Source organism: Neomonachus schauinslandi, chromosome 4, assembly GCF_002201575.2.
Source record: "Neomonachus schauinslandi chromosome 4, ASM220157v2, whole genome shotgun sequence".
Lineage (NCBI taxonomy): Eukaryota > Metazoa > Chordata > Mammalia > Carnivora > Phocidae > Neomonachus > Neomonachus schauinslandi.
The window spans coordinates 85,516,099-85,542,135 of NC_058406.1; the positions used below are offsets into that span (position 1 = coordinate 85,516,099).

General features: G+C 36.4%; 1 protein-coding gene and 1 pseudogene across 1 annotated transcript in view; both read right to left on the reverse strand.

Annotated features, from left to right (window-relative positions):
- Positions 1 to 26,037, reverse strand: part of COL11A1 (collagen type XI alpha 1 chain) — a 206,989-nt gene that overhangs the window by 179,493 nt on the left and 1,459 nt on the right. Inside the window, exon 3 of the mRNA XM_021690257.1 lies at positions 3,925 to 4,092. Coding sequence (XP_021545932.1) covers positions 3,925 to 4,092 — 168 coding nt within the window. The remainder of the gene's footprint in view (positions 1 to 3,924; positions 4,093 to 26,037) is intronic.
- On the reverse strand, positions 17,762 to 24,119 carry LOC110580582 (annotated as a pseudogene).

Sequence of the window (26,037 nt, forward strand, 5' to 3'; positions counted from 1 at the left end):
ATTGAGAGGATCATATGATTCTTGTTCTTTCTTTTGTTAATGTATTGTATCACGTTGATTGCTTTGCGGATGTTGAACCAACCTTGCAGCCCAGGGATAAATCCCACTTGGTCGTGGTGAATAATCCTTTTAATGTACTGTTGGATCCTATTGGCTAATATTTTGGTGAGAATTTTTGCATCCATGTTCATCAGGGATATTGGTCTGTAATTCTCCTTTTTGATGGGGTCTTTGTCTGGTTTTGGGATCAAGGTAATGCTGGCCTCATAAAATGAGTTGGGAAGTTTTCCTTCCATTTCTATTTTTTGGAACAGTTTCAGAAGAATAGGCATTAATTCTTCTTTACATGTTTGGTAGAATTCCCCTGGGAAGCCATCTGGCCCTGGGCTTTTGTTTTTTGGGAGATTTTTGATGACTGCTTCAATTTCCTTAGTGGTTATAGGTCTGTTCAGGTTTTCTATTTCTTCCTGGTTCAGTTTTGGTAGTTGATACATCTCTAGGAATGCATCCATTTCTTCCAGGTTATCTAATTTGCTGGCAAAGAGTTGCTCATAATATGTTCTTATAATTGTTTGTATTTCTTTGGTGTTGGTTGTGATCTCTCCTCTTTCATTCATGATTTTGTTGATTTGGGTCATTTCTCTTTTCTTTTTGACAAGTCTGGCCAGGGGTTTATCAATCTTGTTAATTCTTTCAAAGAACCAGCTCCTAGTTTCGTTGATCTGTTCTACTGTTCTTTTAGTTTCTATTTCATTGATTTCTGCTCTGATCTTTATTATTTCTCTTCTCCTGCTGGGTTTAGGCTTTATTTGCTGTTCTTTCTCCAGCTCCTTTAGGTGGAGGGTTAGGTTGTGTACTTGAGACCTTTCTCGTTTCTTGAGAAAGGCTTGTATTGCTATATACTTTCCTCTTAGGACTGCCTTTGCTGCATCCCAAAGATTTTGAATAGTTGTGTTTTCATTTTCATTGGTTTCCATGTATTTTTTTAATTCTTCTTTAATTTCCTGGTTGACCCATTTATTCTTCAGTAGGATGCTCTTTAGCCTTCATGTATTTGAGTTCTTTCTGACTTTCCTCTTGTGATTGATTTCTAGTTTCAAAGCATTGTGGTCTGAATATAGGCAGGGAATGATCCCAATCTTTTGGTACCGGTTGAGACCTGATTTATGACCTAGGATGTGATCGATTCTGGAGAATGTTCCATGGGGACTAGAGAAGAATGTGTATTCCATTGCTTTGGGATGCAATGTTCTGAATATGTCTGTGAAGTCCATTTGGTCCAGTGTGTCATTTAAAGTCTTTATTTCCTTGTTGATCTTTTGCTTAGACGATTTGTCCATTTCAGTGAGGGGGGTGTTAAAGTCCCCCACTATTATTGTATTGTTGTCAATGTGTTTCTTTGCTTTTGTTATTAATTGCCTTATATAATTGGCTGCTCCCATGTTAGGGGCATAGGTATTTATAAATGTTAGATCTTCTTTTTGGATAGACCCTTTAAGTAGGATATAATGTCCTTCCTCATCTCTTATTACAGCCTTTGGTTTAAAATCTAATTTGTCTGATATAAGGATTGCCACCCCAGCTTTCTTTTGGTGTCCATTAGCATGGTAAATGGTTTTCCACCCCCTCACTTTCAATCTGGGGGTGTCTTTGGTTCTAAAATGAGTCTCTTGCAGACAGCATATTGATGGGTCTTGTTTTTTAATCCAGTCTGATAGCCTGTGTCTTTTGATTGGGGCATTGAGCCCATTTACATTCAGGGTAACTATTGAAATATATGAATTTAGTGCCATTGTATTGCCTGTAAGGTGACTGTTACCATATATTGTCTGTTTTGATCATTTTTATTAACTGCCATTTTGCATTATTATTTCTACCCTGTAGGAAGATTAAGCTTAAATTCATTTGTATGTGTGTGTGGGGGGGGAATAAGGTCCCTATTAGAGGTGTCTCCTCCTATCTGAAATACTCATTATTAGAATTACATGCCTTGGGTGCCTGGGTGGCTCAGTTGGTTAGGCGACTGCCTTCAGCTCAGGTCATGATCCCAGGGTCCTGGGATCGAGTCCCGCATCGGGCTCCCTGCTCTGTGGGGAGCCTGCTTCTCCCTCTCCCACTCCCCCTGCTTGTGTTCCCTCTCTCGCTGTGTCTCTCTCTGTCAAATAAATAAATAAAATCTTAAAAAAAAAAAAAAGAATTATATGCCTAAGGCACAATGTTATGAGAAGGTGAAAAAGAAAAATTGATATAAGGGTATTTTGTTAACTCTCATGGAAGGAGATCCCAGAGGCATACATTGTATTCTCTTTCAATGAGTAACACAACAGAAGTGATTGAACTAATCAAACTAACTACCAATTTGGAAGGCAGATAAACTGACCCTGAGATGATGAACCAAAGTATAAAAAATTAAAAACTAACTTCTTGAGTATTTCTAGAGCTTTTCCATTAGTGTATTTTTCCCTGTTTTTTCTCTTGAAAATTCCCATCCCTTTCCTATTTCTACATTAGAGTGCAGATAAATAGAAAAGCAACATAATTTTTACATTTGCAACTTTTAAACTTGTTTTTTTTAAAAAATATTTTATGGATTTAATAACTATTTTAACTTTTTATTTCCAAAGTCAGGAAAATTATGCATTGACGTTCTTTATATTTGCAGTTTGTTACTTTTGTCCATCACAAATTATGGCAAAACAAGAAAAATTTGGAAAAAATCAATAATTTAATCAAAATTAATGTGCTTTCAAAAATACTTTAAAAATGTCCATCCATGAAAAATACATTATCTTGTTCTGTAATTCTTTAGTCCCTTGATTTTTAATTTTTCTATTGTTAGGAAATAGTTTTATGTGAAAACAGGGAATTCAAATCCCTTCAGGTAGAGACAGTAGAGAGGATAATATGAAGAATGTAAATGATTAATTATTTCTAAGAGGATCCCAAAGCACCAACAAGAAACACCTGATAATATAGGGAATAATGACCTTGGCAACAGACAAGACCTGGATTAAATATTGGCCCCTTGTAATTTGGACAAATCCAAGAACTTCAGTGAAACTCTATTTCCTCTTCTGTTAAATAAGGATGACATTCAATTTAGTATAGTTATAAGAAAAAAAAAAATGACACGTATCCAATAGCAGACTTGTAAGGAGTTGCTTGCCTTAACAACGTGATGCTCAGAAATTGTCATTTTTATCACTCAACTCCTTTTCCCTATTATCCTGATTTGCAGATAATTAGTGTTACTAGGTCAATCATGGAAAGAAAGAAAGAAAATATTCACCAAGTGTTTTTCAATATTCACCAAGTGTTTTTCAATTCACCAAGTGTTAACCTTTTCCGGGTAAAGATTAACAAAATCTCTAGTCCCATATCTCCTTATAACTGTGAGATGTAACTAATGTTTGCTATATTTGAGATAAAAACAGGATCCAAAAATAACACAGAATAATCTGTTTTATAAAATCTGCTGAAGAAGTACTTCTTTCAACAGAAACTTATATTAATTTTAAGAATGACACTCCTTAAGTATGTCTAAATCCACATGCCCATTCAATTCACATGGGTAGTCATTAAGGGTAAAGTTGCCATGTTCCCCCCAATAAATAAATTCTACATGATTATATGCAAAAATAAGCTAGTTAAAATATTGTCTTCAAGTTTTGTCATCTTGCAATAGAATAATAAATTACTAAATTTTCAAATGAGCATATCTTATGTGATTGTGCTTAATTAAAATTGGCAATCATTAAATCATTAGCTATTTTCATTAAGTCACCTTAGTGACTACAATGTATTCGGCGTCCCATATGTGAAAGAATTATGTCTGCCCCAATAATTTTGCATTACACAGCATGATAAAAAGAAACAATAATAATTTGCAAAGTAGTGGTAGTTGTAGTAATAAAGTGAACATACCTGAAAATAACTGTTTTGTTGGAGCACTGAGTTGTGCTTGCTTTGAAACTCTGTAAGCAGTATCCGAACCTTGTGAATCCTTTCTGTTTGTGCAAAAGCCTATTGTTTTTGATATTCCCTCAGGAGAGTTGTGAAAATCTAGAGCTTTTAGTACATCAACTGGAGCAGCTGAAAATAAGTGAAAAGTAAAAAAAAAAAAAAATGAACAAATAATCTAATATAAAACTGAGTATTTTTAACAGATAAAATAGTTGTTGTTCTACTTCTCAAATCTGTCACACTTGACACTTTCCCTAATATTTGGGTGGGAGATTGAGGAATGGGACAGCAGATAAATTATAAACTATAAAATTCTCAAATACAAAATATCTCAAATCAAGAATAAAATTATGGAGCAGCAAACAGAAGATATTCATGTGTGTGGGGTATATGTAGATTTAGAATCAAATATATTATATATACATATATATTATATATATGTAATGTAATACATATTACACACAATATATAATTGAATATATGTGAAATTACAACCTGTCTGATGCATCTCAATTACAAATTATAGTCTTTAATCATTCTAAGTAATTGCATTATTTGGAATTAAAGTGAAAGCCAGCATCTGGACATATTCCATTATTTTCTAATAGAGTTATTATTCAACTATTCATAATCTTAAATAAAGATGATTTTGAAGGTTCAAATTCACAATGAATATTATACATAATTATTGTAAAATGTGCAATTAATAAGCCATATTGTATACACAAAGAAGTTAAAAGTTGTTAAAAAGAATAGGTAACAAAACATAATGCTCGTTTTGAGTGCTTTCCCATGTTAGCTATTTACAAATTATATATAAGCATATAGCACGTGTGAATAGTGTGTACTGTTTATGTATGTGTAGCTGTGCATGCGTATATGTATCTATGTATAATTTGTTTATTTTTACCCTCTAAATTTGCCAGAGAATCTTCATGGACGTTGCTTCATGCTTCATGATTCAGATTGGAAGTCTCTGGGGACTTTGGATAAAAATGTAATCTTTGGAGTAAAGTGTAATCCCTTTGGATAAACTTGATGTTTTAAACAGCTTCATTGGAATATAATTCACTTGCCATGTAATTCACCCACTTAAAGTGTATAATTCATTGATTTTGGTATATTATACTATTCACTTTTTTAATTGTGGTATAATATAAACAACAAAAAATTTGCCTTTTTAACCATTTTATGTACAATGTAGCAGCATAATTACATTCACAATGCTGTGCAACCATCACCACTCTCTATTTCTAAGACATTTTCATCACCCGAAACAGAAACTGTAACCATTGAGCGATAACTCCCTATTCACCACCTCTGCCCAGGCTCTGATAGCTAATAATATACTTTCTGTCTCATTTCTTGATTGGATCATTTGTTCTTTAGGTGTTGAGTTTAAGAAGTTCTTTATAGATTTTGGATACTAGCCCTTTATCTGATATGTCATTTGCAAATATGAACAGACATTTTTCCAAAGAAGACATCCAAATGGCCAACAGACACATGAAAAAGTGCTCAATATCGCTCGGCATCAGGGAAATCCAAATCAAAACCTCAATGAGATATCACCTCACACCAGCCAGAATGGCTAAAATTAACAAGTCAGGAAATGACAGATGTTGGCAGAGATGCGGAGAAAGGGGAACCCTCCTACACTGTTGGTGGGAATGCAAGCTGGTGCAGCCACTCTGGAAAACTGTATGGAGGTTCCTCAAAAAGTTGAAAATAGAGCTACCATATGATCCAGCAATTGCACTACTGGGTATTTACCCCAAAGATACAAAGGTAGGGTTCCAAAGGGGTACATGCACTCCGATGTTTTTAGCAACAATGTCCACAATAGCCAAACTGTGGAAAGAGCCAAGATGTCCATTGACAGATGAATGGATAAAGAAGAAGTGGTATATATATACAATGGAATATTATGCAGCCATCAAAAGGAATGAGATCTTGCCATTTGCAACAACGTGGATGGAACTGCAGGTTGTCATGCTGAGCGAAATAAGTCAATCAGAGAAAGACATGTATCATATGACCTCACTGATATGAGGAATTCTTAATCTCAGGGAACAAACTGAGGGTTGCTGGAGTGGTGGGGGGTGGGAGGGATGGGGTGGCTGGGTGATAGACATTGGGGAGGGTATGTGCTATGGTGAGCGCTGTGAATTGTGCAAGACTGTTGAATCACAGATCTGTAACTCCGAAGCAAATAACACAATATATGTTAAAAAAAAAAAGAAGAAAAAGAAGAAGATAGCAGGAAGGGAAGAATGAAGGGGGGATATCGGAGGGGTAGACGAACCATGAGAGACGATGGACTCTGAAAAACAAACTGAGGGTTCTAGAGGGGAGGGAGATGGGAGGATGGGTTAGCCTGGTGATGGGTATTGAGGAGGGCACGTTCTGCATGGAGCACTGGGTGTTATACCCAAACAATGAATCATGGAATACTACATCAAAAAAAAAAAAAAAACGTACTTTCTGTCTCTATGAAGTTGACTATTCTAGAAATTTCATATAAGTGGAATCATACACTATTCTTCAGAACACTGAACATAGAATTATCATATGACCAAGCAATTCCACTCTTAGATATATACCCAAAAGAACTGAAAGCTGGCACTTAAACAGATACCTGTGTGCCAATATTCACTGAAATGTTATTCACAATAGCCAAAAGGTGGAAACCACACAAATTTCTATCAATACATGAACAGATTAACAAAACGTGGTACATGCATACAATGGAATAGGATTCAGTCATAAACAGCAATGACGTTGTGATACATGCTACCACATGGATGAATCTTCAAAACATTACACTATATGAAATAAAGCAGACATAAAAGGGCAATGTTTTAGATGATCAAATTCCCTGATCCACAACTTAATATCTACTTAATTCACTAAGCAAGCCAAAATAGGAGTCATGTGGTGTAAGCATTGTTATAAAAACAGACTTTAGACTCCATATCACTCAATATACCTATATTCTATTGACTTTTTCTCCTTATTCAAAAATAAAAATATTCAGAGAAGGCCATGTGTTGGCCATTGTATTACTGAGCATGTCTGAGACATAAGTCCTTACTGCAAGTATTTAAGATTCCAGTTCAGAAAGAAAAGAGATCACTTCTGCCTGGAAGTGAACCAATATTATTGATTTGAAAAGCTCAATTGTTAGTTAAAAAAACAGAATTGCCATCAAATTTCAAAATATATTGGGATTTGTAAATATACTGTTTCTGGGAGGACTTAATGAGAATGGAAAAGGGACTGATTTTAGAAGCAGAAAATACCATCACAATTTATTACATTCCATAGAGGATGCTATTCTTTGAAAATTGTAATTTCAACTAACATATTTTTACAATAACTATCAGTTAATCATAGAATGCATGAATGAATGAGTGAATGAGTGCTTGTGAGCAATGTATACCTGGTCATTTCCTTAGTTAATTAAGATTTAGGGGTATTGACTTCCATATGTACAAACATATGTGGATGAAGCTTTGCGTGTTTCCTTTTAGAATATAACAAGTGTACTTTCCTTTAACAATACTCTACCTATTTCATCAAGCCTCTGAATGAAAATCAACCTACTATCCAGTATAGTACACATGGTTTCCAAATTACTAAAAAAAAAAAAAAACTTTTTCTTTATGGAAGTCAGATATTTCAAAGGGATCATTAACCCTATCAAATATGGTCCTCTCTAGGTCAGCCTTGGAATATTTAAAAGAATCACAGCATTCAAGAACCTTTTTGCAAAAGTCCTGCTTGTGATGGTCAGTTTTTTTAGGCCAATAGGAACACCTGCCGATTCTTAACTTTCTTCTTTTCTCTTATCATAAAGTACAACAAGAAAGTAATAACTATAATGGCTTCCATGTCTAGAAAGCCTAGTATGTGCCAGTCACTAGGCTAAGTTCTTGACAGGCTTTGCAGGGCATATGTTCTGATCCCCACTGTGCAGATGAAGGAATTGAGATCCAGAAAGCAAGCTAAGGACACTCCTAAGATCTGGACAAATATCAAATCCAGGCTCTTTCCACTTCGCCACCTTCATCGCTATACCCCGTAAAAGAAACTTAAAACATAAATATAATATACTAAAATTATCTTGAGACAGTTAATTGATTCCTGATGTTTATATTTGTTTTAAATTAAACTCAACTTATGGGTTTCAGGGTATAAATGACTCTGAAATAGACTGTTTCTACAAGTCACAGCATCTTATCTGCTTATTTTATCTTATCTTCTTGCTCTGAGCCCGTTAGCAAAAGGACATCAGGGTAAAGACTCAAGGACTGACCTGAACACAGCTATGAAGGCTGTAATTCTATGAAGAAAAGGACACAGTCCCATGGTCATGGTCCCAACTGCTCATAGGTAAATAATACATGAAATAAACCACACGTCCCTTCTCTCCAGAATATCTTTTCACAGGATGACCTTTTCCAAGAGCACAGATTTTGTCACATTTGTTCCTTCCTACTTTGAAAGTAATGTGATAAAAACACATTCCCTCTACAGGATTCAAAATAAGGGCTCTATTTTTAAAGCCTCACAAAATTCTTTGTAGAGACACATTATATGAAATAATTCACTCTTCAAAAACCAATTAAAAAAGGATACAGAGTAAAGATTTCAACTAGGTTTTTTCTTTTTCTAGAAAAGCATATCAAGTTATAAAAATGTAAAAATGTAAGGTTTATTCCTTCAAATAAACCAAATAATAAATTAAGACACTTTGAAATCTGCCTGTTATTTGACCTCATAATTGCAGCACTTAACAAATTCTCCTAATACGGATTCTATGATCTTATACATACACACATACATTATACACACACAGGGAAGTTATTCTTCATATTTTATTAACTGAATTGCAACTGCTTAAAGAGTAAAAGCAGCAATTTGTTGTAGCTTAACTTGATACATCTAAAAAGGTGAAATTTCCATATTCAAAGCAATTCTTAAATGCCCTTAATATTGGAATCATTTCTATGTTGCCAATAGCTGATGCCACAAACCATGATTAGAATTTCAGATGTATCCAATTAGCACGATATTTTGTTCAATAGTATTTTTCCTGCCTTTCACTACATACTCTTGTATTTTATTAAATGGGAGAATAAGATACCAGAGCCCAGTGCATTACTCCAATCGCCATTTAACTGGTTTCCATGTCTTTTCTCCTCAGTCTGCACACCACAACTTGAGCAAGCTTCCAAAACTCCAGGCTTTATGTCCCTTTGCTGCTTAAATGCCTCCAGTGAACCCACTAACTTCCAGAGGGTATGCACAGACCCCACACACAAAATCTTGCCTGAACACGTGCATTTGTCCTACTGGTATCACCCCATCTGCACCGCCACCATTTTCTTTTCATTGTCATTTCCCCTAACTCTATCTTCACTCAGTGCTCTAGTTATACTGAACTTAGACTGCCCAGAACCCCCTCCGCCCATCTTCTTTCTCTTGCCTCTGGGACTTTATAAATCCTATTTTCCCTATCTAAATCATTTAGCTTTTTCACCTGAGGAAAACAAAGGATATAAATGATGTATAATCTGCTCCGGAAAGCTATCTCCCAAAGCTGGGTTTGATATACTCACCTCTACTACAGAACTTTTCACGTTTGGTTTTAATTATTTACCTATACTTGATTTTTTCCCAAACTAGAAGAGAATGGGTATGCACACACCCACCTACACACACGAGCTATATAAAATACTGGCTGAATGTGAAACACAATAATGTGAAAATACTAGAAGCAACTTTCTCTTATCTTAAAACAAAAATTTCTGAGGGCGTAATATGTCTTTTCTATTATGTTCTGCTGCTCTCCTGGACACCCCGACTCATTCACTGATTAGTCTGTCCCAGGTCTTTAATCCTTTCCCTCTGTTGCTTTCAGTGTCCACATGGATTACTGATCTAAAGTCTCACAATGCTTTGATTGTTTCATCTCTAATTAATTCCTCCTTTAAATTTCTTCACACACTCCCATGACCAATAAGGAGTAAATGACACCAATACCTAGCGTAGAAGAGCTGGAATGATTCCGAATCCCATCCCTGGCACTTAGCATGTGTGTGATCTGGACTGCTTTGTGCCTCGGTTTCTACATCTGTAAGATGAAAATAATAAAAAATATTTACCTAAAAGAGTTTTTGTGAGTTGGTATTTGGGGCCATGCCTTAGAACAGTGGCAGGAAAAAAACTATGCCTATGAGTTAAGCCCTTGCTGACTATTTTCGTAATTTACATGGTGAAAAAATTAAAAACAGAACAATATTTTGTGACATGCAGAAGTTATATGGAATTTACATTTCAGCATCCACAAATAATATTTGTATTAGACTAGAGCCACACCCATTCATTTATCTATTGTCCATAGCTGCTTTCGCCCTACAACAGAGTTGTAACGCTGTGATAGAGATCGTATGGCTCACAAAGGCTGAAATATCTAACATGTGGTTTCTTTTAAGCTGAGTCCTGAAGGATGGGTAGGAGGTTATAAGCTATGAGGAGGGTGACAGGAATACCAGATAGGCAGCACAGACACAAGACAGTGCAGTGTACAAGGAAGTGAAAGTAATCGTGATTGCCTGACAAGACATCAACACTGAATAAATTTAGATGTCCAAATTCTCTGTGGATGCATCACGGCTGCTGAGGACCTCTTGAGAAAAACCGGATCTCCACTATGGATATTCACAGCCACAGTCTCCATGTGAAACATTTACACTAACTCCTACCTATTTACCCAACCCCAAATGTAATGCTCCAGCTGAAATAAACTTCTCTTAGTTTCTAAAATATACTGTGCTCCTTTGGTTGCGGATTTTTCAATCTTTTCTCAGTTGGCTAAGGATGGCTGACTGTTTTTCAATCCTGTCATTAGAATCTCCCGGAGAACTTTTACAACATAAGAACGCCTGGGTCCTGTGTAAGAACTAATGACTAGAATGAAGGGGGGAGCGGGGAGGGCAGACATTCATGTTACAGAAGTTTCCTAGATGAATCTAATGGGTAGCCAGGATTAAACCAGGTGATCTGAGACCTAATCAACCTTTTGATCTCAACCTAACCGTAACTTCCTTCAGGGAATCATTACTTATCTCTCTCAGGCTGAGTTCTGTGACCCACTCATATGATCCCAAGTACCCTATATTCCCCTTGGATAATTCCACACTCTATTTTGTTTGCTTGCTTAATTATCTCATTTTCACTCAGGCACAGTGTGTGTCTAAACTCCCTGTTACAGACTCATACTGCCTAATTTCCCTCCTTCTCTCTCTGCTAAGCTTGTAATTTATTGTTTGATGTCTGCCTCCCCTGATAGACTGTAAACCCTCTGACAGTAAACATCAGCACTATTGATGTTCACTGCAGTATTCATAAATAACATAGCAGCTGACACATAGTAAATAATCAGTAAAGATATGTTTAATGAATGAACGAATACATGAATCAATGAACCTCAGAGGCAGGGTATAGCTGCTCATTGATTCATATATTTGTTCATTCATTAAACATCTTTATTGATTATTTATTATGTGTCAGAGTTTCTTTCTCACCAGTCTGAGAAGGAAAACAAGTGTTAGAAATGGCCTTTATAAACAGCACCTAAAAGAGCCTCCCAAATCTGATTGTTTCCATTTGATGCAAGTGTGGCAAGAACTCAGTTCTTAAGTTCTAAAGTAGATGTTCTGTCATTTCTCGGGAGTCACTTATCTTCACCTTGTACCTCACATTACAGGCCACATATGAAACATAACATTATAGGGAGAAAGAAGTAAACTAAAACACAGAAAGAGTTATAAACCATCTCCTGGGGTACCTGGGTGGCTCAGTCGTTTAAGTGTCCAACTCTTGGTTTTGGCTCGGTTATGATCTTGGGGTGGTGAGATGGAGCCCCGCACCAGACCTCACACTCAGTGGGGAGTCTGCTTGTCCCTCTGTGCCTCCCTCCACTCGCACTCACTCTTTCCCTCTCTCAAATAAATAAATAAAATCTTTAAAAAAATGCTCAGGGCGCCTGGCTGGCTCAGTCTGTTAAGCGTCTGCCTTCGGCTCAGGTCATGATCCCAGGGTCCTGGGATAGATCGCTGCATGGGGCTCCCTGCTCAGTGGGGGGGGGGGGCTGCTTCTCTCCCTCCCTCTGCAGTTCCCCCGATTGTACTCTTTCTCTCTCTCTGTGTCAAATAAATAAATAAATAAATAAAATCTTAAAAAAAAAAAAAAAACTAAACTAATACCTTAGGGGTGCCTGGGTGGTTCAGTCGGTTAAACCTCCGACTCTTGATTTCGGCTCAGGTCATGGTCTCAGGGTTGTGGAATCAAGCCCACCATACAAGGCTTCTTGCTCAGCAGGGAGTCTGCTTAAGGTTCTTTCCCTCTGTCCCTGCCCCCCACTCATGTTCTCTCTCTCTGTCTCTCTCTAAAATAAATAAATAAAAATAAATCTTTAAAGGGACTAATATTTTAGTGTCTTTCCTCTGATACTGTTTCTTCATTTATTTCAAACGCATATATGCTATACACCAACCTTGTATTGCAAACAAACATGAAGTATTAAAAAATAAAATATATTGACCTAATTCCTCCATATTTAAAAGAAAAGTATGAAAGTTCATCTTTAAATGACCATGTGACACAAATAATGTCAATAGAAATCACCTAAATTTCCTATGTCCCAACACAACTCTTTGTAGTTGAAACGATTAGACTTTTTGTCTGTATTCTGTAATCTAATCTTTGTACTCAAAGTATAAAATGGGAGAAGTGAACTGCTTGAATACTTTAATAAATTTTAAACTTATAAGATTATAGTTGTAGAATTTACACTAAATATTCCTGGGCATGGGAAGTGTTTAGAGTTCATTTTACCCCCAAGAGATTCTATAATAAACTTATATGTTTTGTCATTTTAAACCTATGTTTAGAGAGTATATTTCCCTTCAGGAAAAAAATGAATACAACAAATATACGTATCTCAAGGCTCAAGTTTTTGATGAGTATCTTGCAAAAACTGGATATTTGGTCCTCAAACTAAGAATAGGATCAAATTGAGAATAACATGGACAAAGACATGTGTAAAAAAGTAGCCTGCCGTTTCAGGAATTTTATAGTTAATTTCATCAACACCAGGCACCTAACAAGCCTAATGATAATACCATTTCAGAAAACAGAAACCCAATGGACCAAATGTAAATGTACTTCCTTACAATCCCATGAAAACCAGCTTAAAAAAAGTCAGTTACACAGTGAAATTCAAGATTGGAAAGAGTGGGGTAAAAGAAATACACAATGCAATATTCTGAAGTAGAAGTAATGGAAAAATTGTGGCTCCCACCACAATCCATTGTATCGACATCCCACTATTGACTGTTTATTCCAATTCTGACCTACCCAGTGGTTGAGAGAAATGTGTAAGCCCTGTGATCCTAGCTGATATTTAGTATTGATTGGAAATAACAAATAAATTTGTTTTGAATATCAGCATGTGTATACATTTCCTTAACAGTATTTAATCTGTTGTTGCTTTTATGTCTTTACCTGCAAATATCACCCATCTACTTTTTAAGTAACCACAAGTCCCACATTATCTCCCTGTTACACCAGCTAAACAAACTCCCATTAACATTTCTATACACCTATGTCTTAAAACAACTGAATCGATATGCAGGATGTTCATCAAATAAGTAAAATGCTTTTCTATGTGGAATTTAAGTGTCACTTTGACTATGTCTAAATATGTAAAATAAAATTTAAAACTATGGCAATTATGTGGATAAAAATGGCCTAGAAGCTGCCCAAATACTTTAAGGCAATATTTGTACTCCTTGTACTCCAAAAATATCCAATTCTACATTTGATAGAAAGCCTTAAAATAAAATCTACAACTTTAATTTAAATAAGTCATTATTTTTTATAAATGACAAATATTTGATTAGTACTAAAAAGAAAAATAAATCTGTAAACGAGGTTTGAAGAGGCATGGATTTTAGTATCAAATCAGAAAGACAGGAAAGGGCTCAATAAGAAAATAATGTTTGAGCAGTCTAGCAAGGCATAAGTGGATTCTCTATGCTGATATTTTGATTGCATAGCATTCTAAGCAAAAGGAATAGCAAGTGCAAAGAACCTGAGATAGGAGTCGCCCCAAAGGGGAGGAGTTGAAGGAAAGGCAAGGAGACATTTAGGTTGCCAGCAGAGGAAATAAAAAGGGTATAAGAGATGAGGTCAGAGAAGTAAGGGGGAGGCAGGTTGGAGGCAGTTGTGTAGATCCTGTGGTATGTTCTATGAGGTTAGATTGTATTCCAAGTGAGATGGAAATCTACTGGAAGTTAAGGGAGAGGAGTAAGATGAACCAACTGGAAGTTAAGGGAGAGGAGTAAGATGAACCAACGAATCTTCCAGGCCACTATGGCGCTGTGTTGAGAACAGACTATAGGGTCACTAGAGTGGAAGAGAGCACAGAAGAAGCAATTGCAATCCTCGAGGTGTAAAATTTTTCAATTTTGCAATCTTGGACTGAGAGATGAACTACTGGGTCAGATTCTGGATATATTCTAAAAACATAAAAGACAGGGTTGCTGATGGGTTGGATATGGAGTATGAGAGAAAAGGGGTCAAAGCTGCTCCTAGTGTTTTAGTTTGAACATCATGACTGATTGTGTTTCCATCAACTGAGATGGAAAGATTGTGAGCAGAATAAGCTTCAGGAAGGGTTCTACAATTCAGTTTTGGGTATGCTAATTTTGAGACAATTTAATACATTCCACTGGAAATGGCTGACTAGGCAGTTGAGTATATGAGTCTGGAATTCAGGGAAAAGATATGGGGTAGAAATAAAACTTTGGGAGTTGACAGCCTATTAACATTATTTAAAGCTATAATTAGTTAATATACACTTATTTTAAAACTCTATTTGATATAATTTTCTGTGAAAGAAATCATTATGACTTAAAAATGATTATAATAAATATTTATAATCAAATAATCAAATAATCAACATAGAGATCTTCATCCAATATATGAATCCTCAGAAACAGACAGACAAAACTACTTATAATTTATGTCCTAAAACATGCTACAAGTTGGGTAATAACAAGAACGATCACATTTAAGGTTTAAAATGTTAGGCTATATCTTTGTCTTATAACAGATTTTATAAATACGTGTATACATTTTGTTTAATGTACTCCCTTATAAAACAGGAAGATTATTCATTCATACAGTTTTCAATTCCATAAAGGACATAACCCTGTATCAAGTGTGACTTAAATGTACTAATTTATCTTGGAGACCTCCAGGTGACTTTACAGTGGGTTGACTATTGCAGAAAAGCAGCATGGCCCCAGTTCCCTGATTATTTTTCAGAAGATCTAGTGGTTGCAACCGAGGGGAACCACCTAGTAGGGATAGGTATCAAAGTATCTCCTGACTCTGCCAACTTAGCAGCCTCCCTGTATTCTTTAATTAGTCCCACGATTCTGTGCTGTGCAGAAAAAATATACCCTTACAATCTTGTGTTACGTGGCCCTAGCCCATTCTCCTAACCCCAGCTCTCTCCTGATAACACACATACCCCATGAGAATAGACATTGGCATACTGTCTTTGTAGTCAGAACAACTAACACTGATGGCACATAGAAGAGAGTTATTTAATTTTCACGGTTATTGAACAACCTCAATCCTGAACTTTCTTGTATCATAAAAAGCTTCTATGAACTGAAAATTGAAAGCAGGAATCATATCACAACTCTGAGGATGGCAAAGGAAAGAACAAATGCCTGTTGAGAGTATGATATGTAAAAAGCTTGGCATTTCTGATGTATAAGCGGCCAAAGCTATTAAAATGTTTATTATAAAGCTTAAATTATAGTTTCAATACAAGCATTTGACTTTCATGTTGAGAAAAGCAATATTTGTTGGCATTTAGTTTATTACATGCTATGGAGAAAAGGATTTTTAGAAAAGCATGAACTCTATCATAATCAGTTGATCTATCCAAATCAGTTTTTGCAGAGTCACTGCTATTGGATGGTTGGGTATTTATCAAATGATTTTCACACAGCAGACAAATAATCTTTTACTTGACTTCCAGTGCCCTGTTATACAAGCTAGATACATTTCCATTTTTGTATTTATTTCTTGTTACAAAAGATTCATAAACCCTTGGATGTGCATCAAAATTATCTGTGAGGATTTATAAAACACCTATACTTGGATTCTATACAAACTCTACTCAATCAAAATCCACAGAGATGGGACTGGAAATGATTGTGATAGCAAGTCAAGGCTGATTGTCCCTGTCTTCTTGACTTTAGTATAATCCCTTGCTTATGAGGTCATTAATTCATACGATAAACATTTATTGGCCATCTATTCTGCTCCAGGTATAGTGCTACAAGACAGAATTTCTTACATAGATGAAAAGATGCATTCCTTGTTTTCATTTTAGCATCAAAAATATCCTGTGATAAGTATTCATGTTTGGAGTAAGTATAGTGTGCTTTAGAATGTTATGCAAGGACAACTACCTCAGTCTTTATGGTTGAGGAGAGGTATTCCTTTAGGAGATAATATCTAAATCCAAAAACGTACTGGTAAGCGGTTTGGAAGTGTTCAAGGTGGAGATCATAGCTTGCTTGGAGGCAAAACAGAGATTGACATTTTCAGGAAATCACAACAATATCAGCCAAAATCTGTTCAATACACTTCTGTAGACACTGGCAACAATTGATATATATAACCTTATATCATATCTCAGGTTGTTAGATTATTGAAGAGCAATTCATTAGAGCTTCAACCAACACTTTCACTTCATTCAGCAAAGATTTACCAAACACTAACTATGTGACAGGCTCTGTTCTATGTGCTTGGGACACACTAAAACAGATAAAGATACTTATCCTAATGATTTTAGTGTAACTAAAATATAGAATGGCTAGGAATAGAATATAAAAAATACATAACATTCTTCTAAAACAATTCTACAACTACTGTCTTTTATTAAGCACTGGAAACTTTATATACTCCTTGCTTAAAGATGGTACTTCGTCATATAATAATTATAATATATATGATATGTAAATTACTTTCCAGAATGAGTTTACTAAAATAATCATAAAGCAATAAATATAGATAGGTTACTCTTTCTAATAGTTATTAAGCAAAATCAGAAATCCATAACGGCATACAAAACAGATAAAAGTTTCAAAATGAATATATGACAGGAATTTTCCCAATTACTACTTTAACAGATTGATACCACTCTTGGCTTAAACTTTCTTGTTCACCAGCAGACAGTGAAATGAGGATTTATGTTGCTGTCAAAACAAAAATACTGCTTCATATGGTGTTTTTCTCTACAAGATTACTATGTTAAAGCAAACTACAATTTTAGAGGTAATATAGGCAATTAGTAGCTTCAAATATTTAGAAGCATCTTTGAAGAGAATGTGCAAAAACTGTTCTCCAAACGAGGAAAGCTAGAGGGATATCCCAATTCATTCACTTACAGAGAAAAAGTAAAGAAAGAGGGAGGGATCTAATTACTGCTAATGACAAGAAATGAATGAGTAGGTCATTTCACACCACTCCCAAGTTAACTAGATTTAACCTTGTTCCAGTCCACTGGGCAAGTTAAAAAGATAATTTATAATCTAAATAGTGACTGTATTATATAATGTGCATTCTGGCATCTCGGTAGACCCTAAGGACAGAAATAAAATTAAATCATAGTCATTACCCCCCAGCAACTTTTACAGGAAGACTAACAGATAAATGAGTAATTTTTAAAATAATGATACAATTTTTTGCGAACTATGTATCTTTTAGTTACATTCTCCCAGTTGACGACATTCCAAACAGCTTTTAGATAATCAGATCTGACACTTTCATACTGAAGGTAATAAGCATACTACCATATATCAGTCTCCCAAAGTAGAATAAGACCTCTGGTTCCTTGCAATGGATCCTGATTAAAACAGGCAGCAATTTGTAAGTGTCCTTATTACTTAATGAAACCAAGCCAACCCCAATCTGAACCTTGAATGCTAACAGATACAGCTGTCAACTTCTCCTTAAATAAGTCAGAGGAAACAAAGTAACGTTTGCTGGCTTCTAGCAACAGCCTTTTATTTTTTTTTAAAGATTTTATTTATTTATTTGACAGAGAGAGACAGCAAGAGAGGGAACACAAGCAGGGGGAGTGAGAGAGGGAGGAGCAGGCTTCCCGCCGAGCAGGGAGCCCGATGCGGGGCTCCATCCCAGGACCCTGGGATCATGACCTGAGCTGAAGGCAGACGCTTAGCAACTGAGCCACCCAGGCGCCCTAGCAACAGCCTTTAGTGTTCTCTCATCATTAGGGCTTATGTTTGCTCTTAAAATGGAAAGAGTGTTATGGCCTCCACCACTGAACCTTAATGAAGGCTGACTGAATTATAACATTGCCTTTTGCCAAGTCCTCTTTATATTTCTCCTTGGTGGCATTCAAGTTATTCACACAATTGACATGGTGCTTACTGTGGTGCAATTGCATGATTTGTCCATTAATGTTAGGTCCCAGGGCACTATAATCATAAGTCAGGGTGGCTGTGTGGAAACATTAGAACACACAATAAAGTAAGCATGGACAAATGATCAAAAAAGCACAGGCTCTGGAACAGACTCTCTAGATTCAAATCCTGGGTCTATCACACAGAAGCTGTGTGACCTTAGGCATGATAATTAACTTCTCTCTTTTTCAGTTCCTTCATGGGTAAAATGTATATTTTAATATTAGCTTACTTCCAGGGCAATTGTCAGAATGAAATGAGATTCTCTGTGAAGAGTACTGGGTGCCTGGGTGGCTCAGTCAGTTAAGCATCTGCCTTCGGCTCAGGTCATGATCCCAGGGTCCTGGGATCGAGCCCCGCATTGGGCTCCCTGCTCGGCGGGAAGCCTGCTTCTCCCTCTCCCTCTGCCACTCCCACTGCTAGTGCTCTTCTGCTCTCTCGTTCTGTCAAATAAATAAATAAAATCTTAAAAAAAAGGGGGGGGCTAACAACAGGACATGGCACATAATAATATGCATGCATTTAGTGTTAGATCTTACTATTCTATCTGCCTGGAGATATGAAGCCTGATCTAAATCTTGAAGTAGGAGAAGACATTTGCTAGATGGATGAGGAGGTAACAAATATTCCAAAGAAAGAGAATAGTGTGTTCTAGGACAGGGGAGAATATGGGCAAGAGGTTTAACATGGCTGAAGTGCAAGGGAAATGGCCGGTCATGAGCCTGGACGTACAGAGGGGTCCCATCCTGAAGGCCACTCTACATCACGCTAAGCCATTTGCACAATATATTTTTTTTTATTTTTTTTTATTCTTATGTTAATCACCATACATTACATCATTAGTTTTAGATAAAGTGTTCCATGATTCATTGTTTGTGCATAACACCCAGTGCTCCATGCAGAATGTGCCCTCCTCAATACCCACCACCAGGCTAACCCATCCTCCCACCTGCACAATATATTTATCCTCAAAACCAGTGAAGTATTTTGAAGACTCATCGGCATTCAAACAGAAGAGTGACAGCTGGTTGGTTGTGGTCCACTGCTGACTCTAACCTAAAGAGAGAAGTCAGGGAAAAGAGCAGTATCATATGCATGGTTCTTCTTTCTCGGCAGAGCTCTCCGATACGAGCACAAAGTGCAAAAGTGCTTTAGAGTTTCTTATTAGCTTTGTCAGGAATTGCACCCACTGCCCTTTCCGGCAGTCATCCTTTTGGGAAGTTGTTTGTGAAAAGCTGAACAGGGAAGGGAAGCCAAGCACCTCACACAGTGGAAGGTTCACGCCTGTCAGCCCGGATGCCAGGTTACCAGTCAGACGAGGAAGAAAGCTTCCACGGACACTATGCGCTCAAGTTCTATGAATAGGGACCTTCATTTGCCTGTACAGTACAGGGCCATTCAAGAGCAATTAAATTTGTTTAAAATAGGAAAGAAATGCTTTTTAAGGAAAAAAAAAAGGTTTGAAGGGACTGCAAAAGTTGATTGTGCTAAAGCACTCGGACACAGGTCTGTTTTAGTTCTCAATTGTCAAGCCGTATTTAAGCTGGTCTCTTACTCTGAAATATGATAACCTTTCTTTTCTCTGAGTTCTTTCTCCTAAATTAATAGCACTGTCTCTAATTCCATGCGCAGCAAGCAAAGAGTTTATTTTACCAGATAACAGTAGGTCTGGTGATCAGCCAATGTCTAAAGAACCACTAGCCAAGTCAGTAGTAGGCCAAAGACTGCAACCAATAAACACTACTCACTAAATCACTTTAAAATCGACTTTCATCTTCTCTAACAGCTAGTATTATTCAGGTTGAGTTTTGAGACAATGGCAAGTACGGAAAAAGGGGCCTATAAAAATAAAATTATATTAGGATTTTGCGAGAAAAAGAAATACATATAGTAGGCACATTATAATATGGGAGACAGTTTAAGATGAAAAAAAATTAAAACTTTATGTTCTGAAATAAATTGCAAGAGAAATTAGAAGAAAAAAGTCCAAATCTAAGAAAGTCATTAGAAAAGCTACACTGCAATCTGCATTTAAAGTTGTCTCTTCCGGGAGAGAATTTAGGGAACACTGCAACTTTTTATAGCATCAGTGTATACCTCTCTTTCCCCTTTGCTAAGGAACAAAACTTCGATGGTCAAAATCAAAGTTTGGTTTCCCCTCACCACTCCCAGCTCAGGTCACGTTTCCCCACTATCAAATGAGGGAAGTGGGGCGCCTGGGTGGCTCAGTTGGTTAAACGACTGCCTTCGGCTCAGGTCATGATCCTGGAGTCCCTGGATCGAGTCCCGCATCGGGCTCCCTGCTCGGCAGGGAGCCTGCTTCTCCCTCTGACCCTCCCCCCTCTCATGTGCTGTCTCTCTCATTCTCTCTGTCTCAAATAAATAAATAAAATCTTAAAAAAAAAAAATGAGGGAAGTGGAGGAGTAAGAGCAGGAATGCAGATCCGCTCTCAGCCCCCACTCTGTAGTTGCCCTGAATCCCTAATGATTATGCCACCTGCCCTTAATTATTGCTCCAAAGGTAGGAGGAAAGAAAAGTGTGTTTAGGATACAATGGAATTCTGGATTTTGAATACCTGCGTATAATCATTAAAAACTATATAAAATGATGGGGATAGTTCAGTATTTATAAAACCCTATATTCATATAAATTGTTAGCGTTGATCATGAGTATAAATATTAGCTTCCACAGTATCTTCTTCTTTCCTAAAGATAGGAAAAGTCTTCATTAGGTGGAAATACTAGATCTACCACTGTTTTTGCCAGCACAACCAGTATCATGGTAATCTCTTAGGAGTGTCTACTTCCCTATAGATTAATGTCCGTTTATTCTGGAGGCAGAAGTTGTTTATGTAGTCTCAAATGCCTAAACAATCCGAAAGAAAAATTAATTAGAGGGAGCCTGGGTGGCTCAGTTGGTTAGGCATCTGATTTCAATTCAGGTCATGATCCCAGGGTCCTGGGATTGAGTCCCGCATCCGCTCCTTGCTCAGCGGGGAGCCTGCTTCTCCCTCTACCCCTCTCCCTTGCTCGGGATCTCTCTGTCTCTCTCTCACTCTCTCTCTCTCAAATAAATAAAATCTAAAAAAAAAAAAAGAAAAATTAATTAGAATTTACATTACTAAGTGTTCTCCTATGTTTTCCCAAAGTTTGCCACTTGTTTGGGAAAAGATTATCTATTAAACAAACAAGCCATATCAAGTAATAATCAATTCAATATCTGGTTTAGTACTAAAACTATACATATATAGAGTACATTTCATCCAATCAATCTAAAATCAACTCGGAAGGCATAGAAATTTGACATCATTAGTAATAAATACATAGATATATTATTAAATGAATATATTATTTGAAGTAAATATGTAATTTATATGTTTATATTATATAAATATATAATTTCTTAGCTTCTTGAAAATTTGAAGTGTGCCTGGTCCTCCTCCATTAACAACTTTGGAGTGCATAAAAAACTATGTTCCTAATCCAGCAACAAACACACACAAAAAATATTTTACAAACTATTATGCTTTCTACTCTGATACCGATAATTCTATAGAATCATATAATTAGGTATATTAACAGTATAAATGATCAAAAATCACCTTTCTCCAAACTTAGGAAATTGAGGAATTTTTAAACGCATTCTATAACTCTGTTTCTTATCTGATTTTCTTTAAATCAATCATTTTCACTTAATCCATCTTCTCACTAAACTCCAACACGTAGAGTTAAGCAATATTTGGTCATTCCATAAAGTCTCAGACCTACTATTATTTACAGATATTTTTACCACTATTGCAGACCTTCACTATGCTTACCTAGAAAAACATTGAATATTGTAGAAATATTTTTGTTTTTATGAGAAAAAGCATTCAGCTAATAACTTTTCTCTGCCTTGGTTTTCTCATTAGTGAAGTGAGAAGGTAGTAAAGAGAAACAGTCTCTACAATAATTTCTATCTCTAACATTCTTTTTAAAAAATCTAATCTAAACACCTTTTCTTCCTTTGAAAAGTTCACCTTTTTATTACACACTCAACCAAGCTTGATTTGAGTCCATTCATTATCATTCACTATCAAATAGGCAATGCTTCAATAAATTAACCAGAGTGAGGAGAGTTTTTTCAGAAAAGAAGCAAATTTTAAAAAAGAAAGGTGACTGTTTAGTTTGGGGTTTTGTTTTGTGTTTTGTTTTTTATTTATTTTTTATTTTTTGTCAGAAATCCTACCCAAGAATATGAAAAGAGATTCATGTTTGCCTGGCTATCTATGTTTTAGGGATAACTTAACTTGAATAATATGCTCTTTCTATGTTAGTCACAATGAGGCAAACACAGAACCTAAAATATTAATTAAATTGTAAGCAATTATACTACCTAGGTATATACATTTCTCATTTGCAACTTCACAGTTTTGTTAAAAAATATGAGAATACCTCTTAGAGAGTAATTTTTACAGAGTCTCAGTTAAGTATTTATCATGAAGTAAATTGTTACTTTAAGATACTAATAAACTTAATTTCAAAACTAGTAGACAATTCTGTGAAAGTGTCTATATTTAATTGATTATATATATGGCACCTAAATCTGTATAAAACAAACAGGAAGATGCTTCTCATAAGATACCTGGCTTTCTTTATTGTTTTTCTATTAGACTGTGTCAATTTTTATTTAAAAAACAAGAGGGAAGACAATATAAATAATCCTAGCAGGCACTGCATTTGTTATCAGAAGTGTATCTGACCTTTTAACTGATTCATGATTAAGTAGCCACAGGGACAAATTTGATCTCTTTGCAAAGCTGGATTAGCACATACTCTCTAAGCCAGCACCATTTCACCTGCTGATCCTGGGCACTCAAAACACTCCAGCAAGGCTCACTATCAATTGCTGACAAGCTTTGAAAGGCGCTCATAAAATTAATCAACTTTTTTCAAGATGCACTATTGGCTTAACCACCAAAGGTTGAATACCATTTTAACTAGTAAAAAATGATTCAATTAGATACTATTTTTCTTAGTATTCAATTATAACTTAACTTGTTTTTAAAGGTCTTAAAACCATCACTCTGAACACAGCATCGTCACTATAAATTCCAGGTAAATCTCAAGTTCTCTCTGTAATAAGCAATGGACTAATTGATAAAGAAATCCATAAATTTCTGAGATAAAACATTTATGTTAACCACAGGGAAATATATGAAACATAAAATTGAAGTTGACGCAAATGAATATATTATAAAAATAGCACTCTTTTATACTAAATCATAATAAATACTAAAAATTTTTAATGGTCATGTTAAAGATGACCAAGTTATAGGGTTTGGATTTGCAAAGTAGAACAATATGATTCTGTGTGAGATTATAAATTTTCTTTTAATCCATTCACTCCAAGAACTATTCTTTGTAAGGTAGATGCTTTAGGATTCTAACTACACTTTCTTTAGAATCTAATTTATTATGAACCCAGAACTCTTTAAGGCTTTAGTATCTTAAATCCAAGAAATACAAATTATAGATGAAAATAGGCTGTTTTAAATTACCTTTCGATTCAGCAACCAAATAGCAGCCCTGCATCTCACCAACATTAATAAATTACAGTACATAATACCTTTATTTAGAAACTGGAATGAAATCATATCCATTGTTGCTTCAATTGCAAATCTATTGGCTAGCATAAGAACTGAACACTGGGTTTATTTTTTCCTTGTGTGATGATTCAGGCCAGTGTTTCCTTTTTAAGCATTAGTATACTATTACTTCCTTTTTGAAGTTTATTAAGTGGCAAAAATGCCAGCAAGAGTAGATTTGTAAATATTACTTAGTGGGAAGTAATAAGCACCTAGCAACTTGATGATGTGAATACAAAATCTGACAGTCTGAATATCCAAACACTCTTGTAACTTTTAAGACAGTTCGTCAGAAATGACAAACAAAAACAACATATGATCCTTAAACTTTGCTATTTCCCACATTATTTGGCCTTATAATAATAAGCAGCGTTCTTTTTCCACCATTTACTTGATGTGGTACTGGGATGTTTGTTTAAAAGTGTTTCAGATCCGCAGCTAGACTGAAAAGAGACAATTTATACAATACAGGTGTAGAAATTTGACCTTTCTGATATCCTTAGAGCTTTAAGGAAGGCCAAATGTGGAAAAGAAACATAAATATCTTCACTGAAATAATCCCTGAATGTCTACAATGGTGCCTCTTGAGTTTATATTTCATCCATCTTCATTGAAGAAAGTTTGGTTTCTATATTTTTAAATTAAGAGCTGGCATTGCGATACATTTGTCCATATGTGTGTGTAACAAGCTGAAAAAGAAATAGTAGATCTGTACTTTTTTAATGGAGTGTCCTTTTCCAGCATCACTGTGGTTAGAAGGATTTTAATAGGCCCTAGGTTCTGAGGTAGATGCTTAAATTCCAAATAATAAATAAAACCAGCAGAGGGCAGAACTGCTGACAGAAATGACCAACCCAGCTGGTGACCAGGTACCAAAGGTAAAAAGCAAACTTTTGATGGATTCCACTTTCAAAGCCTCTACTATTTATCCTTGAAAATGTTGAAATGAATGAATCAAAATAATTAGCATAACTTGTATCCAAATTGAAGCAAAATTTAAATTTGAGGCTCTGACTGTATTTACCAGGAAAAGCCAAGAGGAAGAATAATCCAGCACTGCCTGCTACTCGGGAAGGTGAGCACCACTAAGCTTGGGGAAGGAATACAGACCTGGTTTCCCAGAGTTCGGCCTCCGGGAGCGCTAATTCCCATTAGGGAGAACTCAGATCTTGGCATCTACCACGGACAGACTCAGGTTTCTGCTAAAGCCTGCGCATTTGGGATTGACAACTTCTTTCTCCCTCAGCCAATCCTCGCCACCCTCCTTCCTACCCCCCACTTCTCTGTGCACTCGCGACAAAGCTCGTTTTTCTACTCGAAGCTGTTTGGGCTCCGTTAACTCCAAAGGCCTTTGCCCGCCAGTCGTGTCTACAGCACCTAACGGACCGCTCCAGCCAAATGCCTTTGCGGGAAAGGGCGGGGGAAGGGGAGGGAGGAGACAGAGGGGAGGAGTGAAGTCGCTCTCCCTTCTTGGGTACTGACAGGGCTGCAGTCTTCTGAGCAGGTCTGGTCATTGAATATTTGGTGGTGCCACGTAGGAACTTTCCCTTACCTCTCCCCTCCCACCCCATCCCAGGCCCCCTCCTCTTCCCTCCCAATCCCTATTCGTCCTCCCCCACCCCATTTGCTTGGCAAGTTTCATCATTCTCCAAGAGAACTGCACGTCCAACCTGCAAGAAGAAGTGGGGGTTGGGGTTGGGGGTCATACTGGAGAGGAGTGGACTGAAATTCAGGGAGAGGTGTTCTCCCTATCTTCAACGCGTTCTTTATAAACTGCCAAATATTTTTCCACTTAAAATCTCTTCAAAATGACACACTCACACACACACACACACACACACACACACACACACACACACACACAC